The 17,500-nt window shown below is 43.5% G+C and overlaps 1 protein-coding gene across 1 annotated transcript in view; it reads right to left on the bottom strand.

Moving 5' to 3' along the window:
• LOC138009929 (uncharacterized) overlaps positions 1-17,500 on the bottom strand; it is a 54,009-nt gene that overhangs the window by 10,951 nt on the left and 25,558 nt on the right. The window contains exons 4-5 of the mRNA XM_068856912.1: positions 16,981-17,364; positions 1,020-1,375 (exon numbers count right to left, since the gene is read on the bottom strand). Coding sequence (XP_068713013.1) covers positions 1,020-1,375; positions 16,981-17,364 — 740 coding nt within the window. The remainder of the gene's footprint in view (positions 1-1,019; positions 1,376-16,980; positions 17,365-17,500) is intronic.

The raw sequence follows: 17,500 nt of genomic DNA, 5'->3' as shown, positions 1-17,500 counted from the left end.
CACACAAAATAAATTCGCTTTTACACCAAGTAAAAGCACGCAATACTTATTATGTGTATATTAGCGCAATGTCTTTTTCATATACATGGAAGTGTTTAAACCAAAACAAGTGTTCAATGAAGGGTTTCCAAAAATGGTGGTTATATCATGCTGTTGATTATATCTTTTTATTGTATCTGGTGGCTCTAAAAGAGCTGTTTTATATTCAAGTGACTGAAGTCACTTGTCACTGTTGTCGTGGGGTTTGTCGTAGTAACCCACTGAGGTACAATAGTTTACTATAATCAATGTCGTAATAAAACCATTGATGCCTTTTCCTGTCAACGTTGTCGTTGACAAATTGTATTTGGCGGGCTCTCTTTTCGGCTGTAGCTTGCGATGAGGCCCAGGACTGAGCGAGCAGAATCCATCTACTGATGATTTCAGGATTGCAGCCGTTGCCATGGAAAAACAGCAAAAGTTTGAATGTCTCCTTATCACCCATTGGTTTCTTCCAGAACATTAAGCGAATATCGTTAGGCCACGATTTTTCTGGAAAAAAGGCGTCACCGTTGAGCACTCAGAATAACTGTTTTGTTTCTTCTACGACTTCTTTTCGAGATAGCAGTCGTATTTCTTCTCGGTATAAGGATATCATAGCCATCTTCCAACTGATCGTATAACCATGAACTAAACTGTTCATTTCATTTGATACCATAAGATCGACTTATGTGATACACGAAATATCTCTGGAAGTAATATGTACCCTTTACTTTCACTATCACAGCATTTTCCCGGGAACAGTTGCATAAAACGTAACGTCTGACGTAACTGGAACTTCTGATGTGAGATTAGTGGGTTTGACTCGGCTGAATGTCGGACTTAATTTGTTACAACCAACGTTACGTTTAATGCAACTGGCGTTTATTGGGAAGATGGATTGGGGTGGGTTCTCTCGGGCTCAAAAGACCAAGAGACTGTTCACTAACTGCATAGTTTCACATCAAGGTAAAGGCAAATAAAAGTAATCAATAGCTTACGTGACTCCCATGATTTCGAAGTGTAGCCGCCGCATATGTATTCTCCACTTTGTATGACCACAAGTGTAGCTCCTTTGTTATCACAGCAGCGATGGAAATCTTTGGGAGTTTCTCCGTCGGTAGTAGCCCTAAATAGCAGAGAACAAGAAGCGCCAGGTGGCAGCCAGGACATAACAGCCTTTCGGTGCTTTTCATCCTTTATTATCACGGATGATTTTAATGGATGCATTTCTCGTTCAAGTTGAGCGATGAGACCTTGAACTTGATAAAACCTTGCTTCTACAAGCAGATCTTCAAGGACTGTTCTGTTGTCTGGGCAATGTAACACGCCGTTACGAAGGTAGTTCACAATGTATCTTAAAATAGATAAACAAACAAAACAAATCAATTGACATTTAACGAGATCAAACTCAAAATAAATTAAGCATTGCAGAAATTTAAATTGCCTTAACTTTTAATGAGTCAATAAAATGACCATTCAACTCAAAAGAAATGCGCAATTCTTTCCAGCGGGACAGGTTTGTTGTATAAGAAAAGGTGCTCGAGAGACGCTTGCACTGGGGTGTTTGCTGCGCTGCATGTTTTTGAAACGATGAAAGATTACAAACATTCTGTTTGATCATGTTGGCAAACTATTCTTTTATAACAAGTCTCTTTTTCGGCAATACTTAAAGGTTTATTTTGGCGTCCTTGCGGTTACCACGGCAAAAGAGACAGTTGGGCAAATAAATTTCAGTTGTGCAGATTCCGGAAAAACTAATTCGACGAACTTCTCTGGCAGTATTACCAAAAGGTATTCAGTGGATCTTGTTCTGTGTCCAAAAAAGGCATTTTCTGATTAACTTATCCCCAACAAATTTCTATTTGAAGTGGCAAATTGGATGTTGCGTATATGCAAACATCAAGATAGGTCACGGGATGCAGATTCCCAGATAAAAACAGGTGTTTTCCGCACGATTTCTTTCCGGTTCGCGTAAATATTTCTACTTCCTGCGTCTTATGCGCACGATCTGGTAGAGATTTGGATTCATTCAACTGACGTGGTAGGTTATTCCCGTGCGCACGCGGATGAAAACCCTTTCAAGCGTCCTTAAACTAAAGGTATCATCTGAAACCTTTGGTTTAAAATATAAAGCAAGACCATTTAATTAAGCTGGGGAACATGATACGAGTAATGCTCGTGTCATGAAATGAGTCGTCTTCGTTGAGTTTCTCCAGTATTATTCAGTTAGGGTTCTGTTTGTTCATTATAACACGAGAAATTTGACGGGATATGGAATTTAGAGGCTTGGGTATTGTCTAAGGATTCTGGGGACTATTTAAAGGTTTTGGTGGGAAATATTAATCCTTCTACGTCAGTCAGTCTTAGGTTCACTTGCTTTAATTTCCCTCTTTAAAAACAATTCTCTCCGATTCACAATGTCGGACGTCTCCGAAGACGTTCAAGCCTTTATAAATCAATCGCTCGCAGACAAGAATCAGCTTTTGCTAAATCAAATTACCAAACTAGTTTCTGATTTAGTTGAGAAGATTAAGAGTTCAAGCTCAGAGGCCGCCGACGAGCAGTTACGAGAAATATAGAAACTTCGTCTAGAAGAGAATAAGTCTTTCAATCGAAAAGGCAACGAGATCCAGTATAAATTTAACCGTAAAGTTCAAAGTGCTGGAAGTGCAATCCCATCTGGAAACAAATGCTGTGGATAAAGCAAAAGAAGCTCTTGAAGCTGATTCTTTTGGCCGATAAATCTGAGTTTGGTTGGAAAACAGTCGAAGAATACACGCAACATGAGTTAGCTGAGGATGAGCAGGACGCTAAAAAGATCCGGCACGCTGAGGAAAGAGCAGAGAAAGCGTTAAAGTCTTGTGCCGCCAAAAGAAAGCCGTTTAAGACCCAATCTTTGGTTACTCGCCCATCAACCTTTACAGCAAATTCTCGCCTTGATCCACAAAACTTCGGTCCTTCCACTTCCTTTACTCCGTGGGGAAATCAATCGTCAATGTTTTAGCGTCCTGCAGACTTTTCTCTCAGACCTGGACTCTGTTTGCTTGCGGCAAGTTTGGGCATTGGAGGTCGGAGTGTCCACAACGTGGCTCCACAGCAAAGGGTATAGTAAGTCTAATGACCGGTGACTAGAGCAAGAGGAAGAATATAAGTTACAATTTCCTTGTATATGTCTACCGCTCGATGCCTAACACCAGCTCTGTGTGGGTGAACAGGACAGAAAAAACTTTGATTTTCGGTCAGATGACGATCGTAATGTCTCTTCGCTTCCTTCGGTCAAGGGAAGGCTAATTAAATCCGTAAATTATTGGTGGTCCATCGGTGCCTCTCAATTCGTGATGGATATTATCAATGACGGTTTCAAAATCCCATTCACCACCACACCACCTCCTTGTAAATTCAGAAATAATGCTTCTGCTCGCAAAGAATCTGACTTTGTCACTCAAGCTATTTTAGGACTCCTACATGATAAGCTCGTTGAAGAACTCGATGCTGCAACCGAGATAATCAATCCGTTGTCGGTTTCTGTGCAAAACCCCGGGAAGAAAAGGCTGATCTTGGATTTAAGGCACATTAATCTTCAGGTTTTCAAGCAAAAATTTAAGTGCGAAGGTTTGCACCATTAAGGACATGATTTCGAGGAACTGTTTTGTCTTTTCGTTCGATTTGAAATTCGGTTACCACCATGTGGATATCTTTGTTGAGCATCGCAAGTATTTGGCATTCTCGTGGGATTTCGGCACGAGGAATGCAAGATATTTTCAGTTCACCGTCCTTCCATTCGGCCTTTCTAGCGCCCCTTTCATTTTCACAAAACTAATTATGGGATTCCAATAGCAATTTTCTTCGATGACGGTATCGAAGGGGGGCACATCCAAAAATGCATGGGCTAATAGTGCCAAAGTCCAATCTGATCTTGCTCAGTGTGGTTTTTTGGTTAATCCCGAAAACTCAGATTGGGATCCCAAGACACGGTTTTCGTGGATCGGCTGCACCATCGATACACAAACAGGGTTAATTCATGCCAACGAAGAGAGAATTCAGAAGCTCAGGTCTGAGCTTGAAGAAACATGTGCTAATTTGCAATTATCGGATCTTGTTCATGCCATGCTGTTAGCATCTATTGTTGGCCAAATAATTTCCTTGTCAGCAAGTTGTGGCAGCGTGACACAAATTATGACCAGATATCTGCACATTATCATAAATTCTCGACGCTCGTGGAATTCCGAAGTTTTTCTCAGCATCCAAGGGAAAGAGGAGCTTTTGTTCTGGAAAAAAAAAAAACAATCTGAGAGTTTTAACCGGCGTTGTGTTTTGGGCGCCCCCGTTTATTCCTTCCAAGTTAGTGTTTTCTGATGCCTCATCCACGGGTTGCGCGGGTTTTATCCAGGGCTCTGGCCTCGTGTTTCACACAAATTGGTCGCTAGAAGAGTCACAAAAGTCTTCCACCTGGAGGGAGTTTACTACAATAAAGCTATCGCTCGAGGCATTTGTCCCTAATATTGCAGGCCACAGGTTGCGCTGGTACACAGACAATCAAAACGTTAGGGTGGTTCGGGTTGGAAGTATAATTAAAGAATTACATGAGCTTGTATTGGATATCTTCTTATTCCTTTCCAAACATAGGGAAATTCAGTTGGATGTGGACTGGATTCCACGCGATCAGAATGTTGCAGCTGATCGTCTTGGTAGGATTACCGATTACAACGATTATTCGGTCCACGATGATGTCTTCATGCGGCTAGACGCGCTTTGGGGTCCGCATTCCATAGACAGATTCGCTTGTAGTTATAATGCGAAGCTACTCAAATTTAATTCAAGGTTTCTACAACCAGGTTCGGAAGAGTTAGATGCATTTTCCCAAGACAGGGCCTTAGAGAACAATTGGCTCGTACCCCCAGTGACCCTCATTGGTAGAGTTTTAAGGCACACGCGAGACTGCAAGGCTTTCGGAACTCTGATCGTTCCTATGTGGAAGTCCGTCTATTTTTCAAGGGCACCCAACGTCAATTTTCGGACAATATCTGTTCGGAAGACGACTTGAGATCTAGAATTTTCGGAACACTTGTTATCAAATTTATTGCTTGCCTGCCCGCCCTAGGATTTTCGAACTTCTAAAAAATGGTATCGTTGCCCATTTTTAACGGATTTTTACCTTAAAAAGGTCACCTAGAATTTTCGGGAGCCTTTTTTCTGGCTAAAATTTTCGCAAAAGTAAGTTTTCATCCCTATAATTTTCTGACCACTAGACTTTCAGCTAGGAAATCCGAACAGATGAAAAATTTGTAGGGGATAAAAATATGCCTATATCTACAGTTTATATACTAAAATACGGTAAACAATGCTATGTTTAAGTGGTTTTGAACTATATTCTCGTTGGGTGACCCTGATTTTTGGACCTTATTATGCGAAGATGGCGTGCACTTTAATTCGTTCATCCACGCATGGGTTCTTCCCCCCAGAAGACCAGATTTGTTTGTGCCGGGAAAGGCCAGAAATAGGTTGTTTGGCACCAAAGCGTTCAAATCTCTTTGTTTAGCCCTTCGAATTGATTGTCGGGTACTTAACGGTCGACCCCCGAAGGGATTCTGTACAACACCCTCGGGTCACTGTACTATTTGTTTGGGTTAGGGCGCGATTGTATAGCTCTAGCGTCATCTACCGTTAATGCAACAGAATTGGAGATAGGTTGTTCAAATCCCTCTGCCACAGGTGCTGGTAAGCGCATATTGGGTGTGATGCCCTACAGCAAAGTGAGGAAAACTGTAAGATACAAAAGCCCATATGCAATCTGTTCAAACTGAAATGTTGAATGCACTCCCGGCGGTGTTCGCTCCCAAATTGGAGGCCAGTAAATAGACTTTTAACTGTCGGAGAATGGCTGTTAAGAGACTTGATAGCCCACTGAAGGGCGGACATTTTTCACATTCTGTCTCAGACTAATTTGTTGAATGGACCCCCCGGTGGTGTTGGCTCCTACATTGGAGGTCGTTAACAAAGAGATTAATTGTGAGACAGTGTTTTGTTAAGCACGCCCTCAGCAGTGCTGGCCCTTACCGTAGGCTGGTGAGGAGATCGGCAGGGTCAAGCAATGGCGGCACTATTCTGTGTATAGTGACTCTGTAGTCCTATGTAACAAACACCCCCGATGGTATTAGACTTAAGCATGGCATGTTCGAACCTCTTCTGACGGTGCCTTCGAAGGCGTTCGCTCGACCGTATCCGTCTATTAAATACTGTTAGTGATGCGTTATCAAATGTACTGATTTGTACTTTTCACTTTTCCTCTTGTTCTCTCCCCTTTCATGACTGTTTTTATATAGATATTTTCTGCGCAGGAGTGTGGACGGACCTGGCCAAGTCAGTTGTGGCATCCAAGGCTGCAGGTACCACAGATGCCTATCGGAAAGCGTTCCTTAGATGGAGAAACTTCGCAAGATCAAAGGATGAAATTCAAGAATTTCCAGCCGAAACGGAACATGTCGCCTTGTACCTACAACATCTTATGGACACGACACGTTCCCATACTGCAGTAGACTCGGCTATTTATGCCGTTCAATGGGCCCATGGCCTAGTGGGGATTCCCTCGATCCCCAACAGATAGTCCTATTATTCATGGGTTGAGGCAGACAACCAAAAGGTTAAGCGGAACTCGAGTGGTCAATAAGAAAGAGCCCATTTCCGCAGATATGATCAAGAGCCTTGTCAATCGTTCAAATTTAGAAAATCTGCTCAATTTAAGAAACTTGTGTATAGGTTCGAGAAGGCTCTCCATATAAAGTACGGAGACATCTGTTTCCATGACAATTACGTGGCCATCAATGTTGTCAAAAGCAAGACAGATCAACTCAGAAAGGGTAACGAAGTAGTTATTGCCAAAGGCTCAAATTCTCCTTGCTAGGATTAAACAAGATCCTCTTGAGCACGATAGAAACATTTTTAGACCGTTACCTAAATCCCGTACTGGGCATAAGCTAGTATTGGTTACCAAACCACTTAGGTATTTAACGATAAGAGATCACTTTAAAGCTTCCTTATTAGACATCGTATCGGATATTTCCCGTTTTGGCACACATTCATTGAGGGCAGGGGGCGCATCTGCGGCCGCCAACGCAGGGGTTAATGATCGACCTTTTCCAAAGGCACGGCCGATGGAAAACAGCTTCCGGCAAGAATGGATATGTAGATGACAACCTAGAATCCAGATTAACCGTCTCAAAAATGTTGGGTATCTAGTCTTCGCTTTCCCTTTCTTTGTCTCTCTATATGTAGTGTTCTCTAGATGACTGACTGGCTCATCCTAAATAAACTATTTCACATTGAATGTCTCGGGTTTAGTGTAGGCAGAATATGGAATTTCTGACATTCAGTCAGAAATTGCTATTCTGACGGCACGATGTAGTGGCTTGGGTATTGTCTAAGGATTCTGGGGACTATTTAAAGGTTTTGGTGGGAAATATTAATCATTTTACGTCAGTCAGTCTAAGGTTCACTTGCTTTAATTTTATATCATATATTTTATGGCTTACTCTGTTTACCTCTTCCCCGACGTCTGGTGCCACAGCATTAGATGGGGAATATGTTTCCACAGATTTTTTGGCCACATCTAAGGGGTGGCTTTTTAGTGGACTGTATAACGATATGTATATGTAGTGTGCTCTTGATGACTGACTGGCTCATCCTAAATAAACTATTTCACATTGAATGTCTCGGGTTTAGTGTAGGCAGAATGCGGGCTTTTCTTGCACTAGCGAGAGCAGTAGTAGCAATGTTTGTTTTGTTGAGAGAGAGGTGGATGAAGATCTTGCAGCGTTGTTGATTTCAGATAATTAATTAATTAATTCATTCATTAATTCGGGCGACCAACTTATAGGGCTGGGAACCACACCTGAAATGCTTGGGAGCCCGAAGGGCTCCCTGAAATTTTCCTTAGGGCACAGCCTTGATAATAGGGAGCTTACGAAACGAAGACGACGACGGCTACGAGGACCTCATTTAAAAATACGAGTTCGCGTTATTCATATAACTACGAAACGATTTCATGTTGTTTCGCGTTAAAAATGTCTAATAACTTGAGGAATTAAACTGGTATGAGTGGGTTGGACGCGTACACACAGAACTGAAAATTCATCGTCATGTGCTAACGTCCTCCACAGAACCTTGAATTTGGTCATTTCACGTCGTCACCTAGGAGATGACGACAAAGAAATGTACCAAAATGTAAAACGCACGTGCAGAGCCATTGTTTTTGCTCCGCACTAAACCTATTGTTTTGTAGCGTCGTCGTTGCCGTCGGTGTCGTCGTTTCGTAAGCTCCCTAATAGTTTATGACCAACGATGAACGAGTCATTGACATACGCTCTGCCTCTCCGTGAATAAAGAGTTTCAATATGTTGCTTTGTCTGACTTTAAAAGATCTTCTTTGGCTCAGGATTACCGAATTACCCAAAGTTGTGTAATAACGTTCGGCTTCTGTCAGGCGGACAGGATGTTCAACGAGCAAGGACACGAAAGGAAATAGCGACGGAGATAATGAGTGATGCTTCGTTTGAACTTCACAAATGGCATTCCAACGATCCTTAGCTGGAGGACAGACCGCCCTCCACGCCTTAAGAAGAGCAATCATACGCCAAACAGCAGCTACAAGCCCAGTCAAGCGGGTCGAAGCTATTAGGGGTCAAGTGGAACAAGGACGATTGCGGTACAGTTTCCAGAAGTACGTAGCAAGCCGACCAAACGAGAGGTATTGGCGAAACTGGCGAAGATTTACGACCCCCTCGGACTCGCCTCGCCAACTGCACTACAAGGGAAACAAATCTTTCGCGAAATTTGTAATTCTAAAGCCTCATGGGATTCGCCTATCCCAGAGGATCTCCTAATGCAGTTCCAAAGGTGGGAAGAGTCTATACCAGCGGAAGTGGCTACCTCAAGACCCATAGCACCCTACCGCGAAGCAGTTTGTAGTTTTGAGCTCCACGCATTTGGAGACGCATCGACTTATTGAATCGGAGCTGCCGTCTACTCCGTCGTCCGCCAAAGGGGAGGAATCACCCAAACACTGGTAACAGCCAAAGCTAGATTAGCGAAGAAAGATTTGACAACTCCCAGATTGGAGCTGGTTAGTGCTCATATGGCTGCCAATCTAGTTATCAACGTGAGGAACGCACCCAAAGATTTGCCCGAGCTCACAGTCTATGGATGGCTGGACAGCACGGTGGCCCTGCATTGGATACTGGGAAACGGCCAGTATCGTCAATTTGTTGCAAACCGAATATGCAAAATAAGAGAACATCCAGAGACTTGTTGGAGATCCGTCCCTACCTTTGACAATCCTGCAGATCTAGCGAGTCGAGGAGGCCAGGTCATCAATGCAGAACTTTGGTTGAATGGCCCAGCCTGGTTGAACGATCCCAAGAAGTGGCCAGACAATCCTGTGACAGCGAAATCCCCAGCGTCGGAAGAGAAAGCAAAACCCATTAAGGAAGTGCTTAACCTAGCACAACAACAACAACAACAACAACAACAACAAAACCAAGACCGGAACGAATTCGACGAACTCCTTGAGCGAAATGACCTTCGTCCAGCTCTACGTGCTCATGTTTTGGTGCTACGATTCACCACCCGTAGGGAGCGCAGAGGTCCTCTAACAAGTCAAGACACACAAGAAGTGAAAAAATGGTGGATCAAGAGAGTGCAGACCCAAGATATGCAGAAGCCTGAATTTGAACAGACCAGACAGATGTTAAACCTAGTTCCGAATTAAGAATGGGTACTCGAATGCCATGGGCGTATTCAAGGGAAGCGCCCAGTGCACCTTCCAGTGGATGCGACTTTCACGAGGAAGCAATATAGCTTGTACAGCCAATTCACGCTGAAACTCTTCATGGTGGCGTGTCGCTGACCATGGCAGCCATTCGCGAGGAGTACTGGATCCCGACTCTGAGGAAGTTGGTTAAGTCTGTAAGATCTACATTTTGGGGCTGAAAGCGGTTCCGTGCCTTGAGAGTGAGAGCGCCATCCCCTGGACTGCTACCTAAGGAGCGTACTGACATCAGAGGACCTTTCGAGGTCATCGACATCGATTTCGCAGGCCAAAACGTGTACAAGTTGAGAAACAGAAGGAAGGGAAAGCCTGTCTGGCCATTTTCTCGTGCAGTTTGTCAAGGGCCGTACATTTGGAACTAGCCACAAACCTAGAAACCACTACGTTCTTGTCATGCCTGAAATGCCTGATAGCAAGGCTGGGGTGCCCGAGCGTAATTTACTCGGACAATGGAGGCACATTTGTCAAAGCGGCCACATGGCTGACGCAAGTAAGAAGAGACGAAGAGTTAAATGGTTTCCTGGAATCCCATGACATTAATTAAGTGGAAGTTCAACTTGAGTCGCGCGCCATGATGGGGCGGTCAATTCGAACGGCTGTTTGGCATTGTGAAGATCACGATGTTCAAGGTTATCGGGAGAGCCACCCTTTCCTGGGATGAACTAAGCGAAGTATTGTTGGACGTTGAGACCCAAGTAAATCACCGCCCTCTCAGCTATGTTGAAGACGACTTGGAGTTGCTTATCCTGACACCTGCCTCCTTTTTGTTCCAGCGCTCCCTCCAGCTGCCTGAAGAGCCAGCCTGGCAGATCAAGGACAAGAATTTGCGTCAAACTTCTAAAGTCCTGCAAGGATCAGTTATGGAACAGGTGGAAACGCGAATACTTAACTTTCTTACGAGAGCGCCACAACCTTGTCCACAAAGTAGCCAAGTACCAAGTCGAAGTTGAAGATGCCGTAATTGTACGGTCCGACAACAAGAATCGGGGCAAGTGGCCTCAGTTGCCATTGTCGATGTTATTTACCCGGGCCCTGACGGACATACGCGGGCTGTTCAGCCGAGGACCAGTAAAGGAGTCATCCAGTGGCTAGTTCAACACCTATACCCTTTGGAATTGCAGAGTGCCCCCAGGGTTGCCCAGCCAGCATTGGAGTAGCAACTGAACGCGAACGCCACCATGTTCAGACAGAGGAGAGCGGCAGCGAGCACAGCAGCAGCGAGAATCGCGCAGATTGCCGAGGAAGAAGAAAGCCAACAGTTGTGAACATGACGGAATAAGTGACTGATTTCGAATGCTTCCTCTAGTCTTCTTAGTTTCGTGGAATATTCGTCAAGCCGCAGTCTCCGTTATTGCGTGAACCCGCTTCTCATTGAAGCGGCACGGGGGAGTGTGTCGGAGACTCCGTAATTCGATTAGGCCAAAGTTTCCATTTCTTAATTAGCACCATTGATTGACAAAACCTTGACTGAACTTTCATTGATTCCCACTTAGCAACGACTAATAAGATATTAGATTATGCGATACATGAACATATAAGTTTAGGTTTCCTTTTTTTAGAGTGAGAGTAGTTTTACACATCCGGTGTAAGACGAACACGAGAGGTTGATTAAAGGCTTAGTTATAAACTCAGTCGAGTTTACTGATTGAGAGAGAGTTCGATAAGTTGTAATCCCTTGTAAACGGGGCAAAGTTTACAAAAGGAGAAAGAGACGACGTGAATTCAAGACGAATCATCCGTCTTGGACGGATGCTCCGTCCTCAAATTCCGTCTATATAGAGGGATAATCGGACGGATAAAAATAGACGGATTATCCGTCTAAAATGAACACCGTTCCGTTTTCACACTGACACGGATTATCCGTGCTGGACGGATAACCCGTCTTAGACGGATTATCCGTCTCTAGTGTTAAGACGGCCAATGTTACGTTGGCTCGTGACATCGGGGGGGGGGGGGGTACTCGATGTATCCCTGGTTGGGGAGATGCGGCGCGGCCCCTCATACCCTGACCCTGTTTAAGACAAATATCGCTGATTTTCCTACCCATTTTAAGACAGTATTCCGATTTTTGATACCCCGTTTAAGACATTTAACCCGCCAGTTTAAGACAAAAATTGATAAATCGATACCCTGATTAACACAAAAAAATGATAAATTCGATACCCTGCTCAAGACAAAAAACCCGAAAAAGATACCCTGGCTGGCCGCACGTCCCCATTAAGCCCTTATAAGGGAGTACCCCCCCCCCCCCCCCCCGGGAGTGACATATATACATAATACTCTGGCAACGTGCTGCTCAGTAATGTTGTATGTGTCGTTCCCAAAGAGTAGCGACTGAATATCGATACGTGCAAGGACAATTATAAACGTTCACTAGAATAGAAGAAAAGAAAAGAAAACAAAAGGAGATCATCGCAGTTACGCCGAATTTTTCGTTTGTTACTGCACAGACACGGGTTTTTCTAAATATCTCACCACCAAACATTTCCAAAAGTCGGGTCGACTTTTCAAATGACGGCTTGTCACGAACTAGATGGATCGTCAAGACCCATCACCATTTTCAGGCGGCCTCATCGCCTCCAGTATCAAATGTACCGAACTTGTGGCGAACAGTCAAACTCATGAAAGATTCCTTTTAGTCACTTCAATTCAATTCACTTATTCTCACTATCTTCTTGCTTACAATTCTCGTTTGGCCAACAAAAAAACAAAAACGGTCAAAAAATTCTACCCTATCCGATTGCACATCAACAGCTACATCCGGATGTAACGCAATCACAAGAGTTTCGATCACGCTCCCCTAAAAATTGAGTGTTCTTAATTTTTATCACATTCCTATCAAAGCTCGTTCATTCATTATCTGTAACGATATTTCGTATTCTGACTTCCGCCTCCTTGGTTGCATTTCATCTTTCCGTGGTTCTGTCTCCCACTTGAGCTTGCATAACGTTTTCTGCAATCTTGCCATGAGAGCATTTTATTTCCAGAGGGCACACCGGTTGAAGGGGTCGTTGAATGTAGTTTTCTTCATGAAACAAAATCACTACCCTTACCACTCCGTCTCTTCCTTTCATGTGACGGATCACTCCCCACCGTTCTTCTGCTTTCCCACCACAAGGACGATTCCTCCAATCTCAGGAATTTGTTGTTTCCCGCCGTTTATCCTGTGACTCTCCATCAGACTGTTGCTCAGTACTCCCTTTTCCAACGACCCCATGAGTGTTTTCCGGCGTTGTTCAGTAGTCTGTATAGCCTGGTGACCTCTTCTTCCTCAATCTCAATGTCCGCAAACTCAAGCGCATTTTTCCGCCACATGATCACGTTCGGCGTTAATGTTTCGTCTTTACCAAAACGTCGACCCGACTCCGTTAGTAGGGAACTTAAGCAACGACAACGGCGACGGCAACGAGAACGTCACAAATGTGCATATTTAGTAGGCAAAAACAATAGCTTTGCACGCCCTGCACGTGCGTTTTTCACTTTTGTCCATTTCTTTGCCGTCGTCAGCAAAACAACAACGTGAAATAGTCAAATTTTAGGTTTTAAGGAGAACGTCAGCACTTGACGCTAAAGTTTCATTTTCTCCCCTAAATTAAGCGCCGTTCCGACCAATGTCATTTTTGAGGAACTACCACACCCTTGTCATATAAGAAGGGTTGACATGTTTACAAAGTGATTACAATGACGCGAATTTATATTTTGAGATGACGCTCTCGGTGCCGTCGCCGTCGTCGTTGCTTAAGTTCCCTAATGTCAAGAGATCACGAGGTGAGAGAACACATCCCTCATACATGGGCCTCTTCCAATGATAATCTTTTTCAATCTAATTTTAGCGCGTGGTCAAACTGCGAGGCTATTTTAGGAAAGACACCTAATTGGCCAATTGAAATGACGTAATAACATTAAAGGTTAAATTTAACAGTTAATCAGATATGTAAAAACGTGCACCTGGATTTTCGGAGCGAAAGTCCTAACAAACGGAAAATAAGTATTTTAGCTGTCCTGCGCTTTAAAAAACCTTTCGAAAGAGATGCTTTTCGATTTAATCAGTTCAGTAATTTTCGAGAAACGACTTTCGTTCGTGTTTATTGGAATGCAATTCTTGTCAGCCGTCACGGCATGGCGCCTCATGTGAACCAGTCATGCAAAGAAATGAGAAGACTCATTTTCGAAGTGGACATAGAATAAACACCTAGCAGATAATTTTCCGGCCCGGTGCTTTAAAAATGCTTTCCAAAGAGACCTCTCATCATCCAAACGTTGCGGTAAGTCCGGAGAAGCAGCTTTCCTCACTGTGGAGATGCAAACCTGATAAATATTGCACAGCACTTCCGAAATCAAATATGCAAACATTTGCACCGGTTTTTTCGGAGCGAAAATTCTAACAAATGCGAAACAAAAATTTTAGCTGTCTTGCGCTTTGAAATAGCTTTCGAAATAGATGCTTGTCGCTTCAATCTGTTTAGTACTTTGCAATAAAGGGCTTTCAAGCAGGTTAGCCTAATCGAGTATTGGCGTTTTGTGACACGACTTCTATTTAACTTCGGAGAAGCACGTATGATTTTCCTGCTTAGCGCTTTGAATATGATTTCCAAGGCTAATAGTGGGGTAGTCTAAAGCCCGGTTTACACTACAGAAAATTTTTGGCACGGTTCGTGTGAAATTGGCACGGGTGCCAAAAAAGAGCTCAGCAAACCACAGGTAACCCAGGCTCATTGAGTGCGTCACATAGGTAATAAAATATAGAGAACATATGAGGCGAAGGATTTGCTAGGAAATGGAAATAAAAATCAATAAAACTCACCATGTGGTGAGCTGTTGTTGTCTTTAATACGTTCACGAAGTTTCGGGAAAAATGGTCCCCGTTCACCATCCTTCATAGTATAGTGACAAGGTAGGAGACGGAAGCCAGCGTAGGGACTCCGATCGACCCAAAACAAGCACGATTTTTTTCGTGAAAATCGAATCCAGTCGCTAAATGAACACGCCAGGCTCGTGAAACATGAATTTCTCTAAACCATGTATCCACTGAAGCATCTTCAGGTAGCAACGGGAAGCCACCAGACTCCGTAAAACTTAAGTTAACCTGCTAAAATGGCGGCCAGAAAGCGTTGTCCTCGCGAAGTGTCCAATTCAAAATGGCACTAAACTCGGGACGCCTGGTGACGAGGGGAATATATGTCCCCCTGGAGCGAGGGGAGTCCCAAATTGCTCAGTGAGTTTTTTTTTTAGCAATTTGGGACTCCCCTTCCCTCCAGAACTTATTATACTCGTCACCAGGCGTCCCGAGTTCAGTGCCATTTTGAATTGGACACTTCGCGAGGACAACGCTTTCTGGCCGCCATTTTAGCAGGTTAACTTTCAAGTTTTACGGAGTCTGGTGGCTTCAAGTTGCTACCTGGAGATGCTTCAGTGGATTCATGGTTTAGAGAAATTCATGTTCCACGAGCCTGGCGTGTTCATTTAGCGACTGGATCCGATTTTCACGAAAAAAATCGTGCTTGTTTTGGGTCGATCGGAGTCCCTACGCTGGCTTCCGTCTCCTACCTTGTCACTATACTATGAAGGAAGGTGAACGGAGACCATTTTTCCCGAAACTTCGTGTACGTATTAAAGACAACAACAGCTCACCACATGGTAAGTTTCATTGATTTTTATTTCCATTTTCTTGCAAATTTCCAGACCTAAACTTCGCCTCATATGTTCTCTATATTTTAATACCTAAGTGACGCACACAGTGAGCCTGGGTTACCTGTGAGCAAACTTTGTTTACACTAAACCATGTTTACCGTACCAAAAATACCGTATCAAAATTTTTGTGCCCACGTAACTTCTGTTGGAGACATGTGCAGTTCAACTATAATCAAGAACGTCCGCCTGATTTTGGTGGGGAATGAGCCTCCATCTTGAAATGTACGCAAAAAACCGCTAGCCTATATGATTTAAGGCTCAACCTTGACGCGTTAAAGTGTTTACACTACTTGTTCTATCCGAATCGTGCCGCTTTTCTCAGCACCCGTACCATTTTCGCCCGTGCTCGGACTCCCTCGCCGAAGGTCCCAGCACGGGTAAAAATTTTGGTTCGGCACGGATGAAATTTGGTACGGACAGGTTGTTTACACTGCAAATTTTATCCGAGCCGAACCTCCTTTTTTGGAACCTCTGCCAATTTCACCCGAGCCGTGCCAAAAATTTTCTGTAGTGTAAACCGGGCTTTAAAAAACACACTTTTTTCTCTCTTTCTAAACTCTCTAGATTTTCAATTTCGAATTTAAAGTACTTTAAACGGACGCGATCCGATGACCGTTGGGCACTGCGTGACCGAGACTAAAAATAACTTTGACGGCGTGACGCCTAGCACGATCTCAACCGCAACAAAACAAACTTCAAGTGCAAACAATAAAAAAAAAAGCAACTTTTCGGCGACTATAAAAATGAAATAGAAACTTTTTAGCAACTTTCAGACACTTTTATCGGCAACTTGTGGCTGAGCCTACCCACGGAACAAGGCTCCTAGTATTGGACAATACAGAAATAAAATTTTCAACAGGGGCTTTTCTCACGATCAAGCAAAATCACAACTTCGCGGAGCAAATCGAAAATTCTTTTTACTTCCATTTTGGCCAAGAAATGGTCCTACGCTACAGTGCATTCAAATGACAACAGTCAGATTCTGCCAGACGCATTGCGTTACCGAATACAGGATGCATCAGTAACCAAGCAAACTTAGTTGCACTTTTATGTCGGGTAATTTGCATATTCAAATCAATTCAATTCTTTATTTATTCACATTATTCAAAGTATTTACACACAATTTGTATTATAAACAATAAAAAAGAGAGAAGAAGAATGATATTAGGGCATAATGTAAACGGTTAAGAGGGTTGTTTGTCCCAAGGAGCAGGGCTTTCTAGTTGGACACCGCCATAGCGATGTCACGTTTCTTGACAGATTGGTTAGAGTCCGGTCGAAGAGTTCACAGTCGTCCAAATTGGTCTTTTTGTTCTTTTTTCCCAGTACTGTACATTAAAGCCGGTCTTACAAGGAAGTCACGGGGGAAGTCGAAAGCGAAAATTAGCGACAGATCAGGAGAAGGCTTGATTTTTCCCTGAATTGCTTAAAATTAGACTACTTACCGAAACAGTTCTGCGTCGCGGTCTATAAAATAAGCTCCATCTTCGTCGTCTGGTTTCAACTCGAACTTTCCAGAAAACATCGCGCACAACATGGAATCTGGGTCTTTTTGCAGAGTAGCCAGAGCAGTTTTGTATATCTTGCCACCAACGTTCAGCTTGACTGCGCTGGCGAAGTGAATCTCATTTAGGGTTTTGGTCATTTCTTCAAACGCTAATTTCTCTTGCCTCACGTTTTCCAGATCTTGTTGCAACAACTCGCGTGCTTCACCCATTAGCTTCTGTGCATCGGACGTCTTGGAAGATGCTAAATCATATAAACTCAAATCTTGTTCATTTTTGAAAGCCATGTTCTTCACTTCCGCAAAGCTTCCGTGGAAATGTGAAAAAAACAGTAATCACTGCTAAAGGACGCGCGATCGAGGCCACGTGCTTGATGTCACGTCACTCTTTTTGATCCCACCCATTTACCTCGAAATTTGCATTATAGTTCGTTCTCTCTAAAGGACTGAGATTTCAGATT

Source organism: Montipora foliosa, chromosome 7, assembly GCF_036669935.1.
Source record: "Montipora foliosa isolate CH-2021 chromosome 7, ASM3666993v2, whole genome shotgun sequence".
In the NCBI taxonomy this organism is placed as follows: Eukaryota; Metazoa; Cnidaria; class Anthozoa; order Scleractinia; family Acroporidae; genus Montipora; species Montipora foliosa.
The sequence above is the reverse complement of the archived record's forward strand: the minus strand, read 5'-3'. Positions and strand labels throughout refer to the sequence as shown.